The sequence below is a fragment of the Tachysurus fulvidraco genome, chromosome 14, assembly GCF_022655615.1.
Source record: "Tachysurus fulvidraco isolate hzauxx_2018 chromosome 14, HZAU_PFXX_2.0, whole genome shotgun sequence".
Classification (NCBI taxonomy): domain Eukaryota; kingdom Metazoa; phylum Chordata; class Actinopteri; order Siluriformes; family Bagridae; genus Tachysurus; species Tachysurus fulvidraco.
Window position 1 is genome coordinate 7,317,809 of NC_062531.1, and position 16,407 is coordinate 7,334,215.

At 36.0% G+C, this 16,407-nt stretch overlaps 2 protein-coding genes across 3 annotated transcripts in view; both read right to left on the bottom strand.

Annotated features, from left to right (window-relative positions):
- Nucleotides 1-394: 394 nt before the first annotated feature.
- On the bottom strand, nt 395-11,316 carry ifrd2 (interferon-related developmental regulator 2). Of its 2 annotated transcripts, XM_027133137.2 has the most exons (13): nt 10,794-11,316; nt 9,618-9,680; nt 6,654-6,767; nt 6,007-6,088; nt 5,212-5,336; nt 4,950-5,107; nt 4,427-4,480; nt 4,136-4,314; nt 3,317-3,425; nt 3,034-3,168; nt 2,475-2,603; nt 2,283-2,375; nt 395-2,128 (listed from the first exon to the last, which is right to left on the bottom strand). In XM_027133137.2, exons 1-13 carry the CDS (start codon nt 10,837-10,839, stop codon nt 2,048-2,050), a joined length of 1,368 nt encoding a protein of 455 aa, XP_026988938.1. In that variant the 5' UTR covers nt 10,840-11,316; the 3' UTR covers nt 395-2,047. The 2 variants fall into 2 exon arrangements, with proteins under 2 accessions (XP_026988938.1, XP_026988940.1); XM_027133139.2 differs by lacking the exon at nt 9,618-9,680 and having other exon boundaries at nt 10,794-11,314.
- A 1,622-nt stretch (nt 11,317-12,938) lies between these two features.
- Nucleotides 12,939-16,407, bottom strand: part of amt (aminomethyltransferase) — a 5,779-nt gene continuing 2,310 nt past the window's right edge. The window contains exons 3-9 of the mRNA XM_027133231.2: nt 16,367-16,407; nt 16,066-16,197; nt 15,395-15,473; nt 15,139-15,284; nt 14,697-14,877; nt 14,236-14,391; nt 12,939-13,821 (exon numbers count right to left, since the gene is read on the bottom strand). The exon at nt 16,367-16,407 is cut by the window's right edge and continues 40 nt beyond it. Of these exons, the coding sequence (XP_026989032.2) occupies nt 13,643-13,821; nt 14,236-14,391; nt 14,697-14,877; nt 15,139-15,284; nt 15,395-15,473; nt 16,066-16,197; nt 16,367-16,407 (914 nt within the window). The 3' untranslated portion in view covers nt 12,939-13,642. The remainder of the gene's footprint in view (nt 13,822-14,235; nt 14,392-14,696; nt 14,878-15,138; nt 15,285-15,394; nt 15,474-16,065; nt 16,198-16,366) is intronic.

A 16,407-nucleotide genomic window follows, 5' to 3' on the forward strand; every position in this document is an offset into this window, starting at 1 on the left:
ATTCAATTACCAGCCTTGTAAAAGTCCATAGTTTTGATTAAAGTTTTTTAAAGTTTTAAAATAAGTTTTAATTTCCAGCTTAAAATGGAAATTGTTTGGTTTCTTTTCAGACCCCTTTACATTTATGGAGATGAAACGTTCCAAATAAAATAAAAAAAAGATCTAAAATAATCATATGACATTTTACTTTCCTCATAAAAAAATATAAGATCTTTTTTTTATGATTCAAAAACATGTTCAACATCAATCACTTGTGAGAATTTCAGGTTGTGTATAGTTTGGGTGTTAAATATTCAATTTAATTTTCATCAATATAATCATACGTTTTTATAGCAGCTCATTCATATAAAATGTGGTTATTTTTAAGAAAAAAGTAAACAGTGATATGCTGATGCTTGCTGTAAATTTCTTTATTTAACCTGTATGGAAGTAGACTTTGTAAAGTTGTAAAATTGTAAAGTCTTCAGAGCAATTTCTCTCTAAGAAAGTATTTTTTTTCATAGTGTTGCAAAAAAAAATAAAAGATGCTGGTGGAGAAATAACTGTGTGACTGTAACCATGTTAGATACAAGAAGAAATAAATTGGTTTTTTTTTTGCACATTTCATAGAATTAGTTCAAGTAAATAAAATGCTGTGGTATAAGAGGAATAATAAAAAAAAAAAAAAACTTTTCAATAACATCATGTCTGTGATTTTTGTAATAGTTTTGTAAAGCAAACGAACAACCTGAAGTTTTTCTGGGTGTGCGTGTAAACTTGAGGTAAAATATTTTATCTGAGAGATATTGAAATTAAAATAAATACGAAACACTGATTTGAGAAATGCATTTACTTTACACCAACAAATGTGTAGTTACTGTTGTAAAACCTCTCTGTTATAACTTTGATGTATTGTGTTCACATAAATCTATGCTTAAAACAAGCACATTGATATTCTAGAAATATCAAAGTTTAATCGTTTTTTAAAATTGGTGAAAGTAATGATTTATTGGATTAGGTTTACCCTTTGGGTGTCGAAGCCTTTATCTCATTTTCTAAATTCTAAAAAATTATTTTTCAGTTTAATCTACTGTAGGGGAAATATAAAACTGTTAATTGAAAATGTGTAATTATCCCTTCATCCTTAAGAAAATACATGTTTGGCCTCATATTTCTAACTGTACAACTTTCATTAATACATGATATTAAAAGTTGTAGCAGGAAAAAATAAAAATCCTCTCCAGTCTGTTAACCCATCAGCACTAATAAAGGAAATTTGCTTCAAGTGTGAACATGCTACTCAACACTGCATCTTATTCTCGCTCCCAGTAAACAACAGTACTTGCTGGATTTTAAAATAACAAGCCAGCTTTGTTTACTCACATTAAACTAATAATCAGCTGGGATAAAATAAAGATCATTTGTTGGCAGTGTGAGGAAACTTTTTATACAATTATTAGAACATTGAAACGTTCATACGTGTTCATATGTATCAGAGATGTGCAGCCAGTGTTTAAAATATACATACAAAAGCTAGAGTTTCACTTTCTTGGCCATTTTCCACCATGTATACACAACTTGCTTGCTTCAAATGTTAAAAAGTCTTTTGTTTTCCCAAAATTCAGAATAAATTAGGATGTAAAATACATTTTAACAGAAACACTCAATATAGCCTTGTAAAAGGTCATTATAAATGTACAATATTAAGATGTTTAAAGAAGCAATACATAGCATTTTCCTTAGCAGTTTCCTGCTTCCTGCTGATCACAGCATCTACTGAGACCGGATCTGAACTTTCACATGTAAAAATACATTATGTATGTTTTAAATGCTAAGAGAAAATGCTACGTGTTGCACAGTTAATTTTAGGCTTTCAATTATTTATATTCAGTAATGTTAAATAAAATTGAGGCACAGCATTCACTCACATTCTCTCTTCCTTACACACACACACTTTGCATTGTCAAGTCCCTGGTTTGGCAGTTGCTGTTTTAACATTTCAAGTGAGCTCAGAAGAAGTGTGTAGCGTTCATCTCTCTGCATCAAGTCATCATCAGCAGCAGCAGCATCACATCACATCTGCTCGTTTGTCCCTCACTTTGTTCCGTAGTTTTGTCCGGGCTTTAAACGCAGCTGAATTGAAAAGGTGCTGGGGAAGATACAAATATAAACACAATCATAAAAATGATGTATTTAAATGTCAGTGATCAATTTAGACAACAAAAGAAAATTAGTCGTTTTGTCACTGCTACAATCCATCACCAGTCATTGTGCTACAGTAACAGTCTAAGGCGAAAGGTTACCCTTTCTGAGCGAGAGATCCTGGTGGCCTTGACTGAAGAGTCCAGAATGAGAGGAGCTCCAAAGCCAAAAATATCTCTCAGTAGTGGGTTAACCTACACACGCACAAACACAGGCATGCAAGAGTTAAACACACTGGAATATCACACTTTCTAATACAAATTTTAATGAGTTCATGTTGGTGTCCTACTCACCTGCAGGTGGTGGCTCACTCCAGACCCCAGCACCTCTTTAAATGCATCATAAATCCGACGACGCATCCAGCCATCAAGGTAGAGCACCTCAACCCCAAACCGGACCTTTTCATCAGAAAAATCCTCACTCTGTGTAGAGCGAAAAATAAAAATATTATCTGTTAAATATGGTATGGCAAATATGGTATCTCCATAAATGTACATAAATACAGAAATGAGAAAGTAACTTAAAAACTTTGGTTCACAATTTGAACAAAATCACCAACTGTTATCCAACCCCAAGCAATGAAGATTACTAAGAAACTAAGCTTTAGTTATTTTGCAGCTTCCAATTTCCCGAGTTTCACACTGGCTGGAAAGTCACTGAATTACTGACATTGCAAACAAGCTAGTAAAAATAAAGGTGAAAAGTTCATTTTGGTCTAGTGTATCTTGAATTTTGTTGAGCTTTGACTAGGTTGACATTTTAATTGTCTGATTTGCTTGTTATATAGGAACACATCTGTAAACAAATTTGCTCCAGAAACAGAAAAGTCTGGCGGTCAGAGTCTTGTCTTACCTCGATGTAATGTAGAACCTCGCGGAAAATGGATCGCTGCTTGCGTCGGTCATTTTTGGCCCGATGTTTATTTCCGTCTGTTGCCAAACGCTTTAAATTCTCACACAGCACTTCACATTCCTCATACTCAAACCCCTAAACATCGAAACACAACATACAAATCAAAAACCTTACAAACAAAATACAACTTTGAGTTCTTAAGAAGTTACGAATTACATCCATAATGACGTCAACAGCCGCTCGTGTTTGTGTGCTGTTATGTGAATGTGGAATTGTTTCTCACCTCTTCAACTTCTCGTGCCAGTTCATACAGCAGAGCGATGGTTTCTCCTACAGCGATCCTGAAGTTCACCTCACTGCTCTCCAAACAAGCCTGCAGCTGAGGCAAATGACTAAGAAACAAAGAGAGAGAAAGTTGTGATTTTTTTTTTTAACACAGCTGTCAGACCGGTTTGTGGCACAGTACCTCTTGTTTGGCAGTTTATGTGTTCAATTCACATCGAATGTCACTTTGTGCTCTTCCCACTCACTTTATTCTTATTTCACTTATTATATTTGTTTTATTTTGGAGAATCTGTATTTAATATAGAATGCTTGTTTAGATTATGTTGATAGCTGTTGCTCTTGTGTTGTGTGATTTGTATATCTTTTGCCTTTAATGTTATGTGTTATCAGTGCCACTCAACAGTACCGTATGATTTACAGGAAAGTTTTTTCTTTTCAACTTGAGAGATAAAGAAAGCTGAGAGATTTGTGAGATATATCAGCAAGGTGTGCACATTCTCTTATGCAGTTTGGCAGATGTAGTATGAGGTAATTGTGCTAACACCTGGCAACCCATTTATACTCTGCACATTTAAGCAACATATGTCAGTAAATATTTTGTACATTTAAACTTTTGAGGAAAAAAAATTATAGTGCACATACTATCTGTATTTGTTCAGAACATACGATCTGTTCAGTCTGAATAATGTACATGTATTCGGTTATATCCCTAAAAAATTATATTTCTTTGCATTTTTCTCAGAGTTAATTAAAGTAATAAAAAAATAAATGTTTACTGGCTTGTTGCTGCTGCAGCGGTGTGTGTTAAGAGACTTACCACCTGACCATGTTTCTGATGTGGGAAGCAGGACACAGAGTACCCAGCAGAGCCCAGGCCTGAAGGGCAGCACTGTGGAGAGCCGGACTTCCAGCTTTAACAGAGGGTAAACTACCATCACCCAGTGGATATGCACCCACAAACACACTCTCCAAATGCCCCATACAATTCAACAAATCCTGAAATATAAGTTGCAAATAAGTTAACAAATGCACCAGAAGTCCTACACATATATTAAATAATCTATAATAATTTATCATTTTTAAGTGGTGTAATGACGGTGGCATTTACTTCAGCGTTGTCTGATGCGGACACGTAGCAGCACATTCCCAATGCTCTGGCACACTAGTGAAAAAGAAAGAGTAATAAATATTAGGATAAAAGCCAAAGTTACAGGATGTTTTGAGAAAAGAAAAAAGGCCTATCTCTGATGCTGTACAAGCAAAAGGACGTTTGCCAGAGTATTCTGGAAAGTGTGTACTATTATGCAATTTTATGCAAAAGGCTCCACAGTTATTATCTTGATTTTTATGCTACTAAATACAGTAAGCATTCTAGTTCAGAAAGCATGTAGTACACTATATGCTCAAGAAACTGATAGCAGGAAAAATAATAATAATTATAATAATAATAATAGAATTTTCTGCTTCACTGAATTGCTAAAACTAATGTTAGCTGGCCAAAGGCAGAACATGGAATCATTAACATTCACAATTTGTTCATTATGCAGCCAAATATATAAAAGTATATATAGAAGGTAAACAGATTTAAATAGTACTCAAAATATGAAATGTGTGCTGCAGAATAAACTCACACTCTGACGAGCTGATAGACTGGCATAGCTGTCCGTCAGGATGGAGCTAAGGATGGGGCGAAACATCTTAAAGCCCTCCTCACCTTCAAACCCACCTCCCAGCTGTATACAGAGGAGTGCACATAGCGTGGCTGCTGCAGCCTGCTCCTCTCCTCCACCTACAGGCAGAGAGAGATTTACAGAGAGATTTCAAACTTAAATGCATTCATTACATATATAATTCCCACCTCTCTTACAAGTCTAACACGGTAATAGTGCTTACCTTTCTTCAAGCTGCGTTCCAGACAGTCGCTGATGGTGAGCCTTCTTTCCAGTAGGAAGTCATACAGCACTCTGGAAGAGAAGGCTAATCGCAAGCTCTCCAGTGCTGCTAGCCGTGTCTTCACACTGAGAAAAGAGAGAGTGATTTTACTGAGGTCAGTTGCAGCTGAGTATTATTTGACCCCATTTCACTTAATCTCCATTGCTGCTTATATGTTGTTTATAGTGCAGCAAAACAAACAAACAAAAAAACAAAAAACAAAAAAAAAAACACATTTTGGACTAAGAAAATGCAGAAACTGTGTGCAAAGAACAAAAACCTTTTCTAGTATAATCACAACCCACAAAAGTCCATGTGTTTATTTCAATGCTGAAAAAACTGTTCCTTCTAAAAACACAAGAGACATTAAGAACTTGATGCCACTGGATAACGTTAACATACAGCAGAAGAGACAGAACTTATACCCCAAACTGCATACCATTACTCCACTACATAAACTAAAAGATGTTACACTACTTTTACATATAATTTAGAACGCTAGCTGTGATTTGTTAGCTCAAGCTATGCTTGTTTATGGTGATGCCATGGCATGTGACTTTTTGGGAAAATATACAGACAAAAGTACACTGAATTTGTATAGAATCAAGCATGATTCAATTAAGGGAAATTTCAGACCGCATTCTTGTTTCCTTCTTTTGAAAACCTGTTTCTGCTTTATAAGCGTGTTTCATATCTGAGCCAGTAATTGTGTGTTACTCCCGTTGTAAAACTTTGTGTAAAAAAAAAATGGGTCACCTTTTGTCCATTAGGTTGTCGATACACTGCTTTAGTTTGTCTTCTGTTTCCTCCTGAGCAGCTTGTTCATCCACCATCTCACCTGTTCAGCAGCACACAAGGTTAAAACAGGATGTGACACTCGCTGCGATCACAGAGTATTATATAAAAATACTTATCTACAGTAAGTATACAGCAAAATATATTATAACAGAAGAATTCATTAATTATGAATGCTGCTTAATTTTGATAAAGTGAAATAACTTAACACAAGAAACAAAGGGGAAAAATCTCTAATGAAATTTCAAGTTTTTACAATTTACAATTATAAAGACTGAGAACACAATACATATCTAATCAACTGCTTCAATCAGGATTCGTAACAATAATAAAATACACATCTCTAAAAAATTGTGAGAGAATTTATTGATATATCAACTTTATTTTTGCAAACATCTCAGCCCTAGTGTATTATAGTAATTTATTGTGTTTTGGGCTTAAATATAGACTTCAGTCTAATCCTGCAGAGCTGCTATCCCGCAACACTGCACTGTTTCTCTGCTCCAATACACCTGGCTCAAAAGCTTAGCTTGTCATCAACCTGTCAGATGAAACAGTGTGAAACAGCAATGTTGGAAGTGTGTGTGTGCGTGTGTGTGCGCACGCACCTGTTCCTTCATCCAGCACTGAGGCGCTCTCACTGGCACTGCTGTAATGACTGAGCATTTCAGATGCCAACTCATCATCACTGGCACCGGACCCTCCTTTCCCTCCATTCTTTCCTGAGTGAGTGACGAACAAAAACATGACTTACAAGTTTCCAAGATAAAAGTTGGGTTATTATGGGGTACAGGGAAAAAGTGCAAAATGAACAGGAGAGGACATGAGATGAGAGAGGAGCACACAGCGCAAATGTGTGACAAACACACACACACCTAAATGTATACAATCATAAGAACTGCAGTTAATCAGCTCAACCTACTGCTTTCTTTTAGGCAGTTCTACAACCTCTGTCCTATTTACTCTGAAATATACTTAAACCGACAGCCAGTGAATTTATTTAAAAACAAAAAAAATATATATACATATAATGTAACTTATATATATGTCAAATTTCCTCATCAATAATCCAATCAATAATTTCCTTAGTTATGATTGTCACCTTTACTGTATCTGTATGTCTAGACCTAATAAGATTTACTTTGTTTTATGTTGTTCATCATCACCAAACCTTCATTGAGTAGTGAATTTAATGCAAGTCGTGGTGTGTTATACGCACAAGTTATGTAAATAAGGGAGTGTGTGGGTTTCCAAACAGCGTAATCAGAGTCATAAACAAGATCAAACCTCTGCTTTCGACACATGCATATGACTGAGTGCAAATCTATGCTCAAAATGCAACAAATGAGGGACTAGGTTTGCATTTCTAGCTTTGTAATTTAGCCATGACCTTGTGTCAACCTGCTGACCTTTGGCAAAAAAGCCAATAACACTGACACTGGCACAATGAGCGTTCTTTTTAATCCTGTAAACATCAGAAAGTCCTGAACAAGCAGAAACATTCACACAACTTCTCTGTCTAACAATCCATCCACTCTATTCGTTCATCGCTACCTCATCCACACAACACACTTACATCTTCCTCTGACTGCCGCACTGAAGCAGCTTATAATTCAACTGTTCTGTATTCGACTATAGGGTCGAGTGATACGACAATATTTACACTGTCGTTGTGATAAACTGTCCTGAGATACTGGGTATCTGGGTATGATCTGTATTTTTTCTTCTTTTTCTATCAATTACAAATGGACGAAATAAACTATTCAAAATGAAAGTGACATGTAGTAAACATAGATTTTGTAATCCATTTGTGCTGGATGTGAGATATCCCACCAATATTGTACATAACATTTGTTTATTTTGATAATTAACAGTTAAAGGCTTTAGAACGAGGTCAGACCAGAAGTATTCCTGGCTGGAAAGTTTCCATGTCGGCGGTTAAAACGGTAGCGATTTACAGCCAACTATACTGAGCTGCATATGTGAAGTAGCCTGGAATCACACACATGCAGACCAGCTGTTAGCTTCTCTTTAAAACTGTCAGTCATCATAATGAGTGTTTCAAATCACACACAACTTTATGGTCATTATCTAAAAGATTAGCATGTAAATAAAATGTGTAAATGTAATGTAAATGAGTTACATAAAAATAATCTGAGATAGTTTTTTAATCTGCACAGCATTAGCTAATAACTCTGGCTATGTATTTGGCATAAATATTAACCAGTGCTTGCACTACGTCCAGCACGTGCACTCCTGTTTAGCCCTCTGCAGAAATCCGATATGGGACAAAGTGCAGCTCTCTAAGTTAATCTCCAAAAAGTGTTCATTTTTGATTTAGTCAACAAATTGCAAAATTTTAATTGTCCTATTGTTACGGGATAAAACATGCATTTGCATGCAACATGTGCAGTTGATGGGGGGAAAAAACGATGCAGTGCTGTGATGTCCTGTTACTGTGATTAGTTTCCAAGAACACTGTGTCCTAATTGTTTAATTTTTTTTTTTATATCACAATAATTTGTTGACAGTTAGAACTTCTGTAAGTAAAATAATTTTTATTCGTTCCCTAACCAGGCTATTATGTTACAGAGAAACCATCCACCCTGAAGACTTCCCTGTCTTGGGGAACATTACACCTGACTGTTACACAGCTCTGATAACAGGACCAACTTCTATAAATGCTAAATAAACACCTCTTCAGAAAAAATGCCATACGAGCCAATGAGTTTTTGTTACTATAGAAAAGAGGATGTATTAAGACACACATCAACCTGTTATTTGCATCACAGTACAGAACTTTTGTACTGTTATATAAAGCTGATGAACAGCTTCTGATCAATCATACGAGTATTCAACAGTACTGACAGGAAATGATACAATCAATCAAATTTAGATAACATTAAACAGCACTCAGTGAACTAATTGCCATGTAAACAGATAAAGCAGCTTGGACATACAGAGCTCTGAACTCTGAGGCACATCACACACTTATGTTCTGAGGCAGAAAGCTCCATTGAGGTTAGTATCATGCAAATGGGACAACAGGGACAAATCTAGAACATAATGGCACAGACCATGCACAGAGTTTGTCCAGGACAACCACCTCATCCAGTACACCAAGTCAGCTAAATTAGTTAGTCTTAAGACTTTTCATACGACATAACAGCTGACAACAAATTAAAGAAAAGCCTGCAACTTATTAATGAGATTCAAAGTGCTTAAGAAGACCCTTCCTTTTTTTAATCTATCCTGAACCGCTCTGTCCTGAAGGTTTCTTTTGTAAGACCTGACAATTGAGGGAAAAACAGGCGCTCAGATATCTGCAATGTCTAAACACAATAACTTTGAGATGTGAATAGATGATAAACAGATTTTTGCTATAAGACTAGCAGGCTAATATTCCTGCCTGGACGGAGGAAGACGGATGTCAGTGGGTAAATGAGAGGTGATAATTGTTACAGTGTAATAATGGGTGCCATTCTCAACAGTGTAAAAGACAGTAATTAATGAATGAAATGCAAGGAACATTCAGGACTAAAGCGAAACACTGGATGTCACATGAACGCTACCTGGACGTGACAGTGCTGTCTTAGCTGAAAGCTGCAACAGAAGTACATCCTGTCGAAGTGAGCCTATTTCAAGGCAAGAAGAAAAAGCAAACCTTATGACAACGCTACAGGATTATGGTTCTACATAAGAAGACTATGACTCAAAAACTGTCTTAATCAGATTTTACAGTAATCTTACTGTTACCACCTCTTTTGGAGCTTTGGGGAGTTCATAAGTATGCACTCATGATTTAAACACTACTTTTTATTTTGCTTGACATGCTGTCCCTATTACCCAGAATTAATTCCACATGTAACATACCGAAAGTGAATAGAACCTATAGTTAGTACTTAGTAAGACTTTAATAAATGGTGTCATTGGGCTATTAATATACGGTGTGTTCTGTAGCCTATAAATGACAAATTATTGTGAAAAATAACTCCTTCCTGTTCGGGAAGTTCAGAATTTGAATCAGAATGATTGCCAGGTACTGTAGGGTTCTACATGTACAGGAAGTTGTCTCGTGTGTTGTAAATATAGGAAACAAATGTTTATAAAAAAGTTGACAGAAACTGTGACATTCCAGCTAAAGTCTGAAAGGGAGTAAAGCCTGTGTTTATGCTATTAATAAAATTTAGCCTAATCTGGCCAAAGAAGAACCTTTTGTATCATGCATGCATGCATGCATGAATGCACAAATGAATGAATGAATGAATGAATGAAATGTTCGTTCATTTAAAAGCAGCATCTGCCCAGTGGATGTGTGGCGGATTCGGGTGACGTTTGAGCTGATTGTCTTGACTTAATTCATATTACATTTTTACGTCACTTATGATAATGTTTAATGGTAACACCTCCAACAATAATTTAATAACAAATGGTATGTTATGTGACTCAGTTTAATGAGCTAGAGGCTTCAACAAGATTAAAACATTATTAAAAAATAACATTCACTTTTCATAAACAAATAAGGCAACAAAATAAATATTTATTTTATAACATCTATAATTATTTATTAATTATTTTAACAAAGGCAAACTAAGAGCACAGCAAATTATTTAAACCTTCTGTGACTGACTTACAGATGGTTAGAAAAGGAGTTAATTTATTTAAACAAAAACAAACAAAGACAGTAGATTCTTCATGCCTGTATCTGGCTGTATGTTTACACTTTACTTGCAGTAAGAAAAACTCACCTTTACTTGAAGAGGCTCCACGTTTCCCTTTTTTGCTCCGTGGCATGTTGTCAGCTGATCCAACACAAGCTAATTCTGCTTAAGCTCTTCCACACACACACACACGCTCACACTCACAACCATAAGGCACTCAGAGCAAAACTTGATTCAGCTCAAATTATATCTGTGACCTGACTGTCGACGTCCACAAACAAAACAGTCGAATAAACTCACAAGTTCTGGTTCTGGTTAATTTCACAACTTGGTCGTGACTTCATCACCCACGTTTTCACACCACTAATGTATGTGTATGTGTGTGTGTTTGTGTGTGTGTCACACAAACGCCTGATTAGGTCTTTACTTTAGCGTGTATTATCTGTGTTTGTCTCCCGGTAACCGATATCCTATGCCAGGCTGAGATGGTGAATATTTTCCGAGATGTTTTGGACGGAGTTTTGTGCACGTTGCCGCCACAGCTTCCACCATTTTTTCCCCCAGTAACGGCCCAGAGACCCGGCACGCGCCGCCTATTCACAATACACCGCGTGATGGATTATGGGTAATGTAGTGTTCATGACCGTTCTTTAAGCGTACTAGAAATAATACCGGATGCTACAAGACAATCCATTTCCCAGAATTCTGTGCGAGTACCAGCTGTTTAGAAATGTTTGTTTAATGACGTAAACTGCAAAGTACTCCAGTTGGATTGTAACGTGTCAGATAAGCAAATATTCACCACAGGTTATTGTAAATGGTTTTAAGGAAAGCAGTTATATACTTTATTTATGCTTTGTAACCAACATAAACTTAAATAAATGAAACAAATGCGGTCCTAAAGGTAAAACACACCAGCACAAGAGTTAGTTTACTGTCATTTTATAATGTAACTAAGTCACATTAAGGGTGGTTTAATAGGGAATTAACAATAACTTAAAGTATTTTATATTTAATCACATTTACATACTTTGTTAATACAACTGATTTTTCCTAATACAGGTTTTTATGTCCCTGAACCTGTTACTGCCTGTCCGATCATGGGGTGTGCTCCCTGTACAGGCCATAAATAATCTTTCATTGTATATGCATATACATATCACCCGTTTAACCGGATGAACTGGGAGAACTGGTTTAAAATGTGAAAAAAAAAAAGTATGATGCAATTCACATCACTGACTATTAAAGCCCACATGCTCGTTGTTAATTGTACATCAGCTCAGCTTGGACAGCAGTTTGTTGAGAAACCACACATACTGCTGTGTTCTGTACCCGAAGCTCTGAACTGAAGCAATTTCATTCATTCAAAGAGCAAATTCGTTATCTTGATCTGGGTTGTGGTTGATCCAGACCCTGTCACAAGAACACTTGGCTTGAGGTAGAAATGCACCCTGGACAGGTCTAGCAGAAAAGGACACCATGTATATGCAATAAGCAGTTTACTTTTCAGAACCCAACCCCTTCTGGAATGCGTTTGGCAAATGGCTGGAAACCAGAGGGAAAAAAACATACATAGACACTGGAACTTCATATAAAACCACTTAAGACAGCAGGCCATGTTTAGGAACAAGCAAAAGAAACCTTGAGAAAGATCGAGAGTGCTTTTTTTTGTACAGGCTCAAATATTGTGCACTTCTCTGGTTATTATGTCATATTCTACAAACTGAATAATCATCATTCTGCTTCTGTTGTGTTGTTACTGTGTCCTGTGTAGAGATCAATGCCCAGCAGAATCATTATAGTGTGCTATATATGTTTCTTAACATCTTATACTTCATACTTTATAATTATAATTCATTTTACACTCTTATCCCTTAAATTGTCCTTCCTGCTCTACTCCTGTTACCCTATCTGCATAGGTATACAGGATCTGCAATGGATAACAAAAATCTACATGACTTGACAATTCATGTATTATCCTTAAGGCACTAGGTTTTACCTAATTCAATCAAAAGTATACTATGCATACTAATTTCTTAAAAAATAAGTATGCATAGCATGCAAACTCAAAAATTAAGTATGCATACTTTAAAATTAAGTATAGTAATGTGAGTCTTTTCAGATTGGCAATTGAGTATTTAAACCATGATGCAATTAAAATAAAAATGTTAAAATTACAGATGATTTAGATCAGGATCATTTAATATAACATAAGCACCATAAAAACACTAAATCACTAAGTCAGTTTATTAATAGTGTGAAATGCATAATCTTTTTTGATCAATCTTTTTACACTTATAACCCAATATCCTTAGATGTTAACATTTGTTACATACTCTAAGAAATATTACACATTTAAAAAAATAAAAAAAAGGACAAACATTTTTCATTGGAATTAAAAAGTCCATGGAAATGTGAAAAGTTCAAATGTACAGAAATTAACACAATGCAAACCAAAACTAATACTCTAAAGTTGTAGGGTTAAAATAACTATTATCCACAATAACTACCACTACTCAGGGCAGGTATGTGTTACAATTACACAAGTAGGCACACAGGAGACTAAAGGTATTTATATTCTTGTTAATAACTTTAGTAGCCTACTGTACATGTTGGTCAACATTATTAAACAAACATAAAAAAGAGGAGTTTGTTCTCTAGATTTTAAAACATAATAGTATAAAAATACATTTCGGTTTGTATTGTATTTGGTTTTGACACAATACTGTATTGGACTTTCATATAATGATATGGAAAAGATATCTATGAGATGCAGTCACTGAATCTCGCTCTACATTAGTAAATTAATTTCACTCTGTTATCCAGCAGCAGTAAATCCAAGTGGCTATAAACTGTCAAAATATTTCACTGACAGACCTTTATTTTAAAAATGATTTACTTTGAAAAATGAATGATTTGATCGGCCTGTAGTTACTTTACTGTCCAGTATAATAGTTTGTAGGGACAAATGGCATCTTGCTGATCACTGCTGGTATCATCTTCTTCCTCACCTCCACCTGAACAGGCGTTCCTACTTTACTGAAGCTTGTCTCCACATAGCCCATGGAAATATTTTGCTTTAGGCAGGGAGATGGGCAGCCACTGGTGACCTTACCTTTAAAGAGAGAGAGAGAGAGAGAGAGAGAGAGAGAGAGAGAGAGAGAAAGAGAGAAAGAGAGAGAAATTAAATGAGACAAATTGACAAGTGGATGTGTGTGACAAATTGACAAGTGGCATTTGACTAAGTGGATGTGTCTATATTAATGCATTCTTATAGATCGTAGTTATATTCATTACAAATTCTGAGTTTATTGGTAAAATATAGAAATAATCATACAGGGGTCTAGCATATGATACATTTACGACAAGCTATGTTCTTCAATCAGCTGACTTGTAGATAGCTGACTAGTCCTTTGTCTGTAGTTAAAAGCCTTTAAAAGCTACATAATATAATGAAATGCTATAATAGATGTTATTGTTTTGAAATAAATGTCTCCCATATTATTGGATGCCTGTGTGTTTGAAATACCTATAACTTTGCCATCGGTGCTGAGGATGGGGGTGTGCTGTCTGACTGGTTGGCCGTGAGACACAAGTCCCACTCTTTTCCTCTTGGGCTTCGCTTTAATCTGTGGAACAATGACATCAGCTCCAGGGAAATCCCTCGCCTGCCGACGACGCTTACCTACAACCATATGCAGCAGAATAGAAAATCTCCAGAACTGAACCGTGTAAATGATCTCTGTTAAACTATCATTTTTATTATGGATTTCAAGCTTAAGGGAAAAAATAGTAGGGGTACATATCCTACAATATCCTTTTCCTCATATGTGCTTTGAAAACACCCCTCAGCTCTTATACACACCCGACCCTGACCACCTTGGTTACATTTATTAAATCTTTTAATCAGCATATTTAAGCTTATAAATGAACATATAGTAGAAAGTCTGCACATATCCACACACACACGCGCACAAAATGAAGACACACCTATAGTCCATACGAGACTTGCTTCCACAGGTGTCGTGGTCTCATCAATGTCGTTGCCATGGAGACAGAGTCCTGCTTCTAGTCTAAGGCTGTCTCTTGCACCAAGGCCAGCCAGTTTAACCTCACTATTGACTAGTAGTCGCTCCACCAACTCTACTACATTCCCACTTGGTACTGATATCTGAAAAAAGCATTTAACAACATAAAATTTATATCTAAAAAGATAAATATGGTATATACATATACATTTATTATTTTATATCTACTATGACTGAATACATAAAGATCTATTCAGAAACAGAACAACACTAAGTTAACTTATTAAAATGTGTGACATTAATAATAGCCATATGCACTTTTCAAATTCTACAACATTAAGGATGGTTTCATATCAGGCTACATCATTCCTTGCAGTTTTATTCTTATTTTTTCCATAACACACTTCAACCCCATCCTCGCCAGTGTATCCACAGCGAGTGATCCTACAGCCCTGGATGCCAAACACTGTGGTCAAAATACTGGTCATAAAGGTCAGCTTTCTGAGGTCCTCGCACACACCCTCCTGGAGCACACGTTCTGTCGACGGACCTACAAACAGAACCAGAGGAAGATGACCAAAAATGCACATAAACGCTTGTGCATGTCTTTTCGTTTGATGCACATGCACAAACCTCTGAGCATGTATAGTTGTATCTTACCCTGTATCGCAATCAAACTCTCTCCCATATACTCTAAATCGACAGAATGTCCTGCGGATTTAAACTCCTTCAGTTTAGCCTAGAAAAAGAAATATAAATTATCTTTTTTTTTTAAATAACTATCACCACTACAGTAAAGTAAATGTCCACAGCACGGGTCCTGTGATTGGATGAAGAGATGATAAACAGTAAGTCCAGTAAATGTACACAGCAATGCTTCTGTACCTGACATTAGATCATATCAGTAAATCAAACCTAATACAGAAATCTGTCATCTTGGAACAATGATCACATGACATTTTTGTGAAATGGGCTCCTGTTCTCTTATCCAGACATAAATTAGATAAAATATCTCTACTAGAGATTTTAAATGGTGTGTTTTCAGTGGTGAATAAAAAACACTATTTTAGTATGAATGTTAAAGGAAAATAAATAATAAAACACAGATTTTTAAATATATCCATGTTATTGCAGACTAAGACATATTGTATGATAGAAAAAAGTGCTTTGCGAGTTTTGCATGTCACTCCAAAACAATCAATGGGAGAAATTCTCAAGCGTCAAACAATGAAAACTGCAATATCCACCTGTAATTAATATCAATTCATGCCAAGAGGAGACTTTTTCGAACGGTGTCTCTTTCAATTCGTCTCTCATTCTCTTCCACTTACCTCCATATGAGCAGAGTCTTTGTCTGCACAGCCAGCATTGGACACCACATGCAGATAACCCTGATCTGTATTAGTCACTATCAGGTCATCCATGATGCCCCCTTTATCGTTAGTAAAGAGAGACAGCATGCCCTAGAAACACAGATGAGACTTTTGCCTGAAGCAAATCCACTGTTTCTTCTTATTCGCATAAGAGAACTGAACTGACAGGCTGTGGTTTGTTCCAACAGAGATTACAACTACCACAAATTAAGGCATTAACCAAATGAAATAGTTCGTAGGTATGCAGTTGTGTGATTACCTGGTTGTCCTTCAGCTCTGCAACATCTCCAACAATTAATG

What these genes read in the sequence shown, in the direction of transcription:
- ifrd2 (XM_027133137.2), bottom strand. Translation starts at nt 10,839, where the DNA reads ATGCCACGGAGCAAAAAAGGGAAACGTGGAGCCTCTTCAAGTAAAG. An exon ending in GACAGCACTGTCACGTCCAG is followed by an intron (nt 6,768 to 9,617) that starts GTAGCGTTCATG and finishes TCACTCACTCAG; the next exon opens with GAAAGAATGGAGGGAAAGGA. An exon ending in GGAACGCAGCTTGAAGAAAG is followed by an intron (nt 5,108 to 5,211) that starts GTAAGCACTATT and finishes CTCTGCCTGTAG; the next exon opens with GTGGAGGAGAGGAGCAGGCT.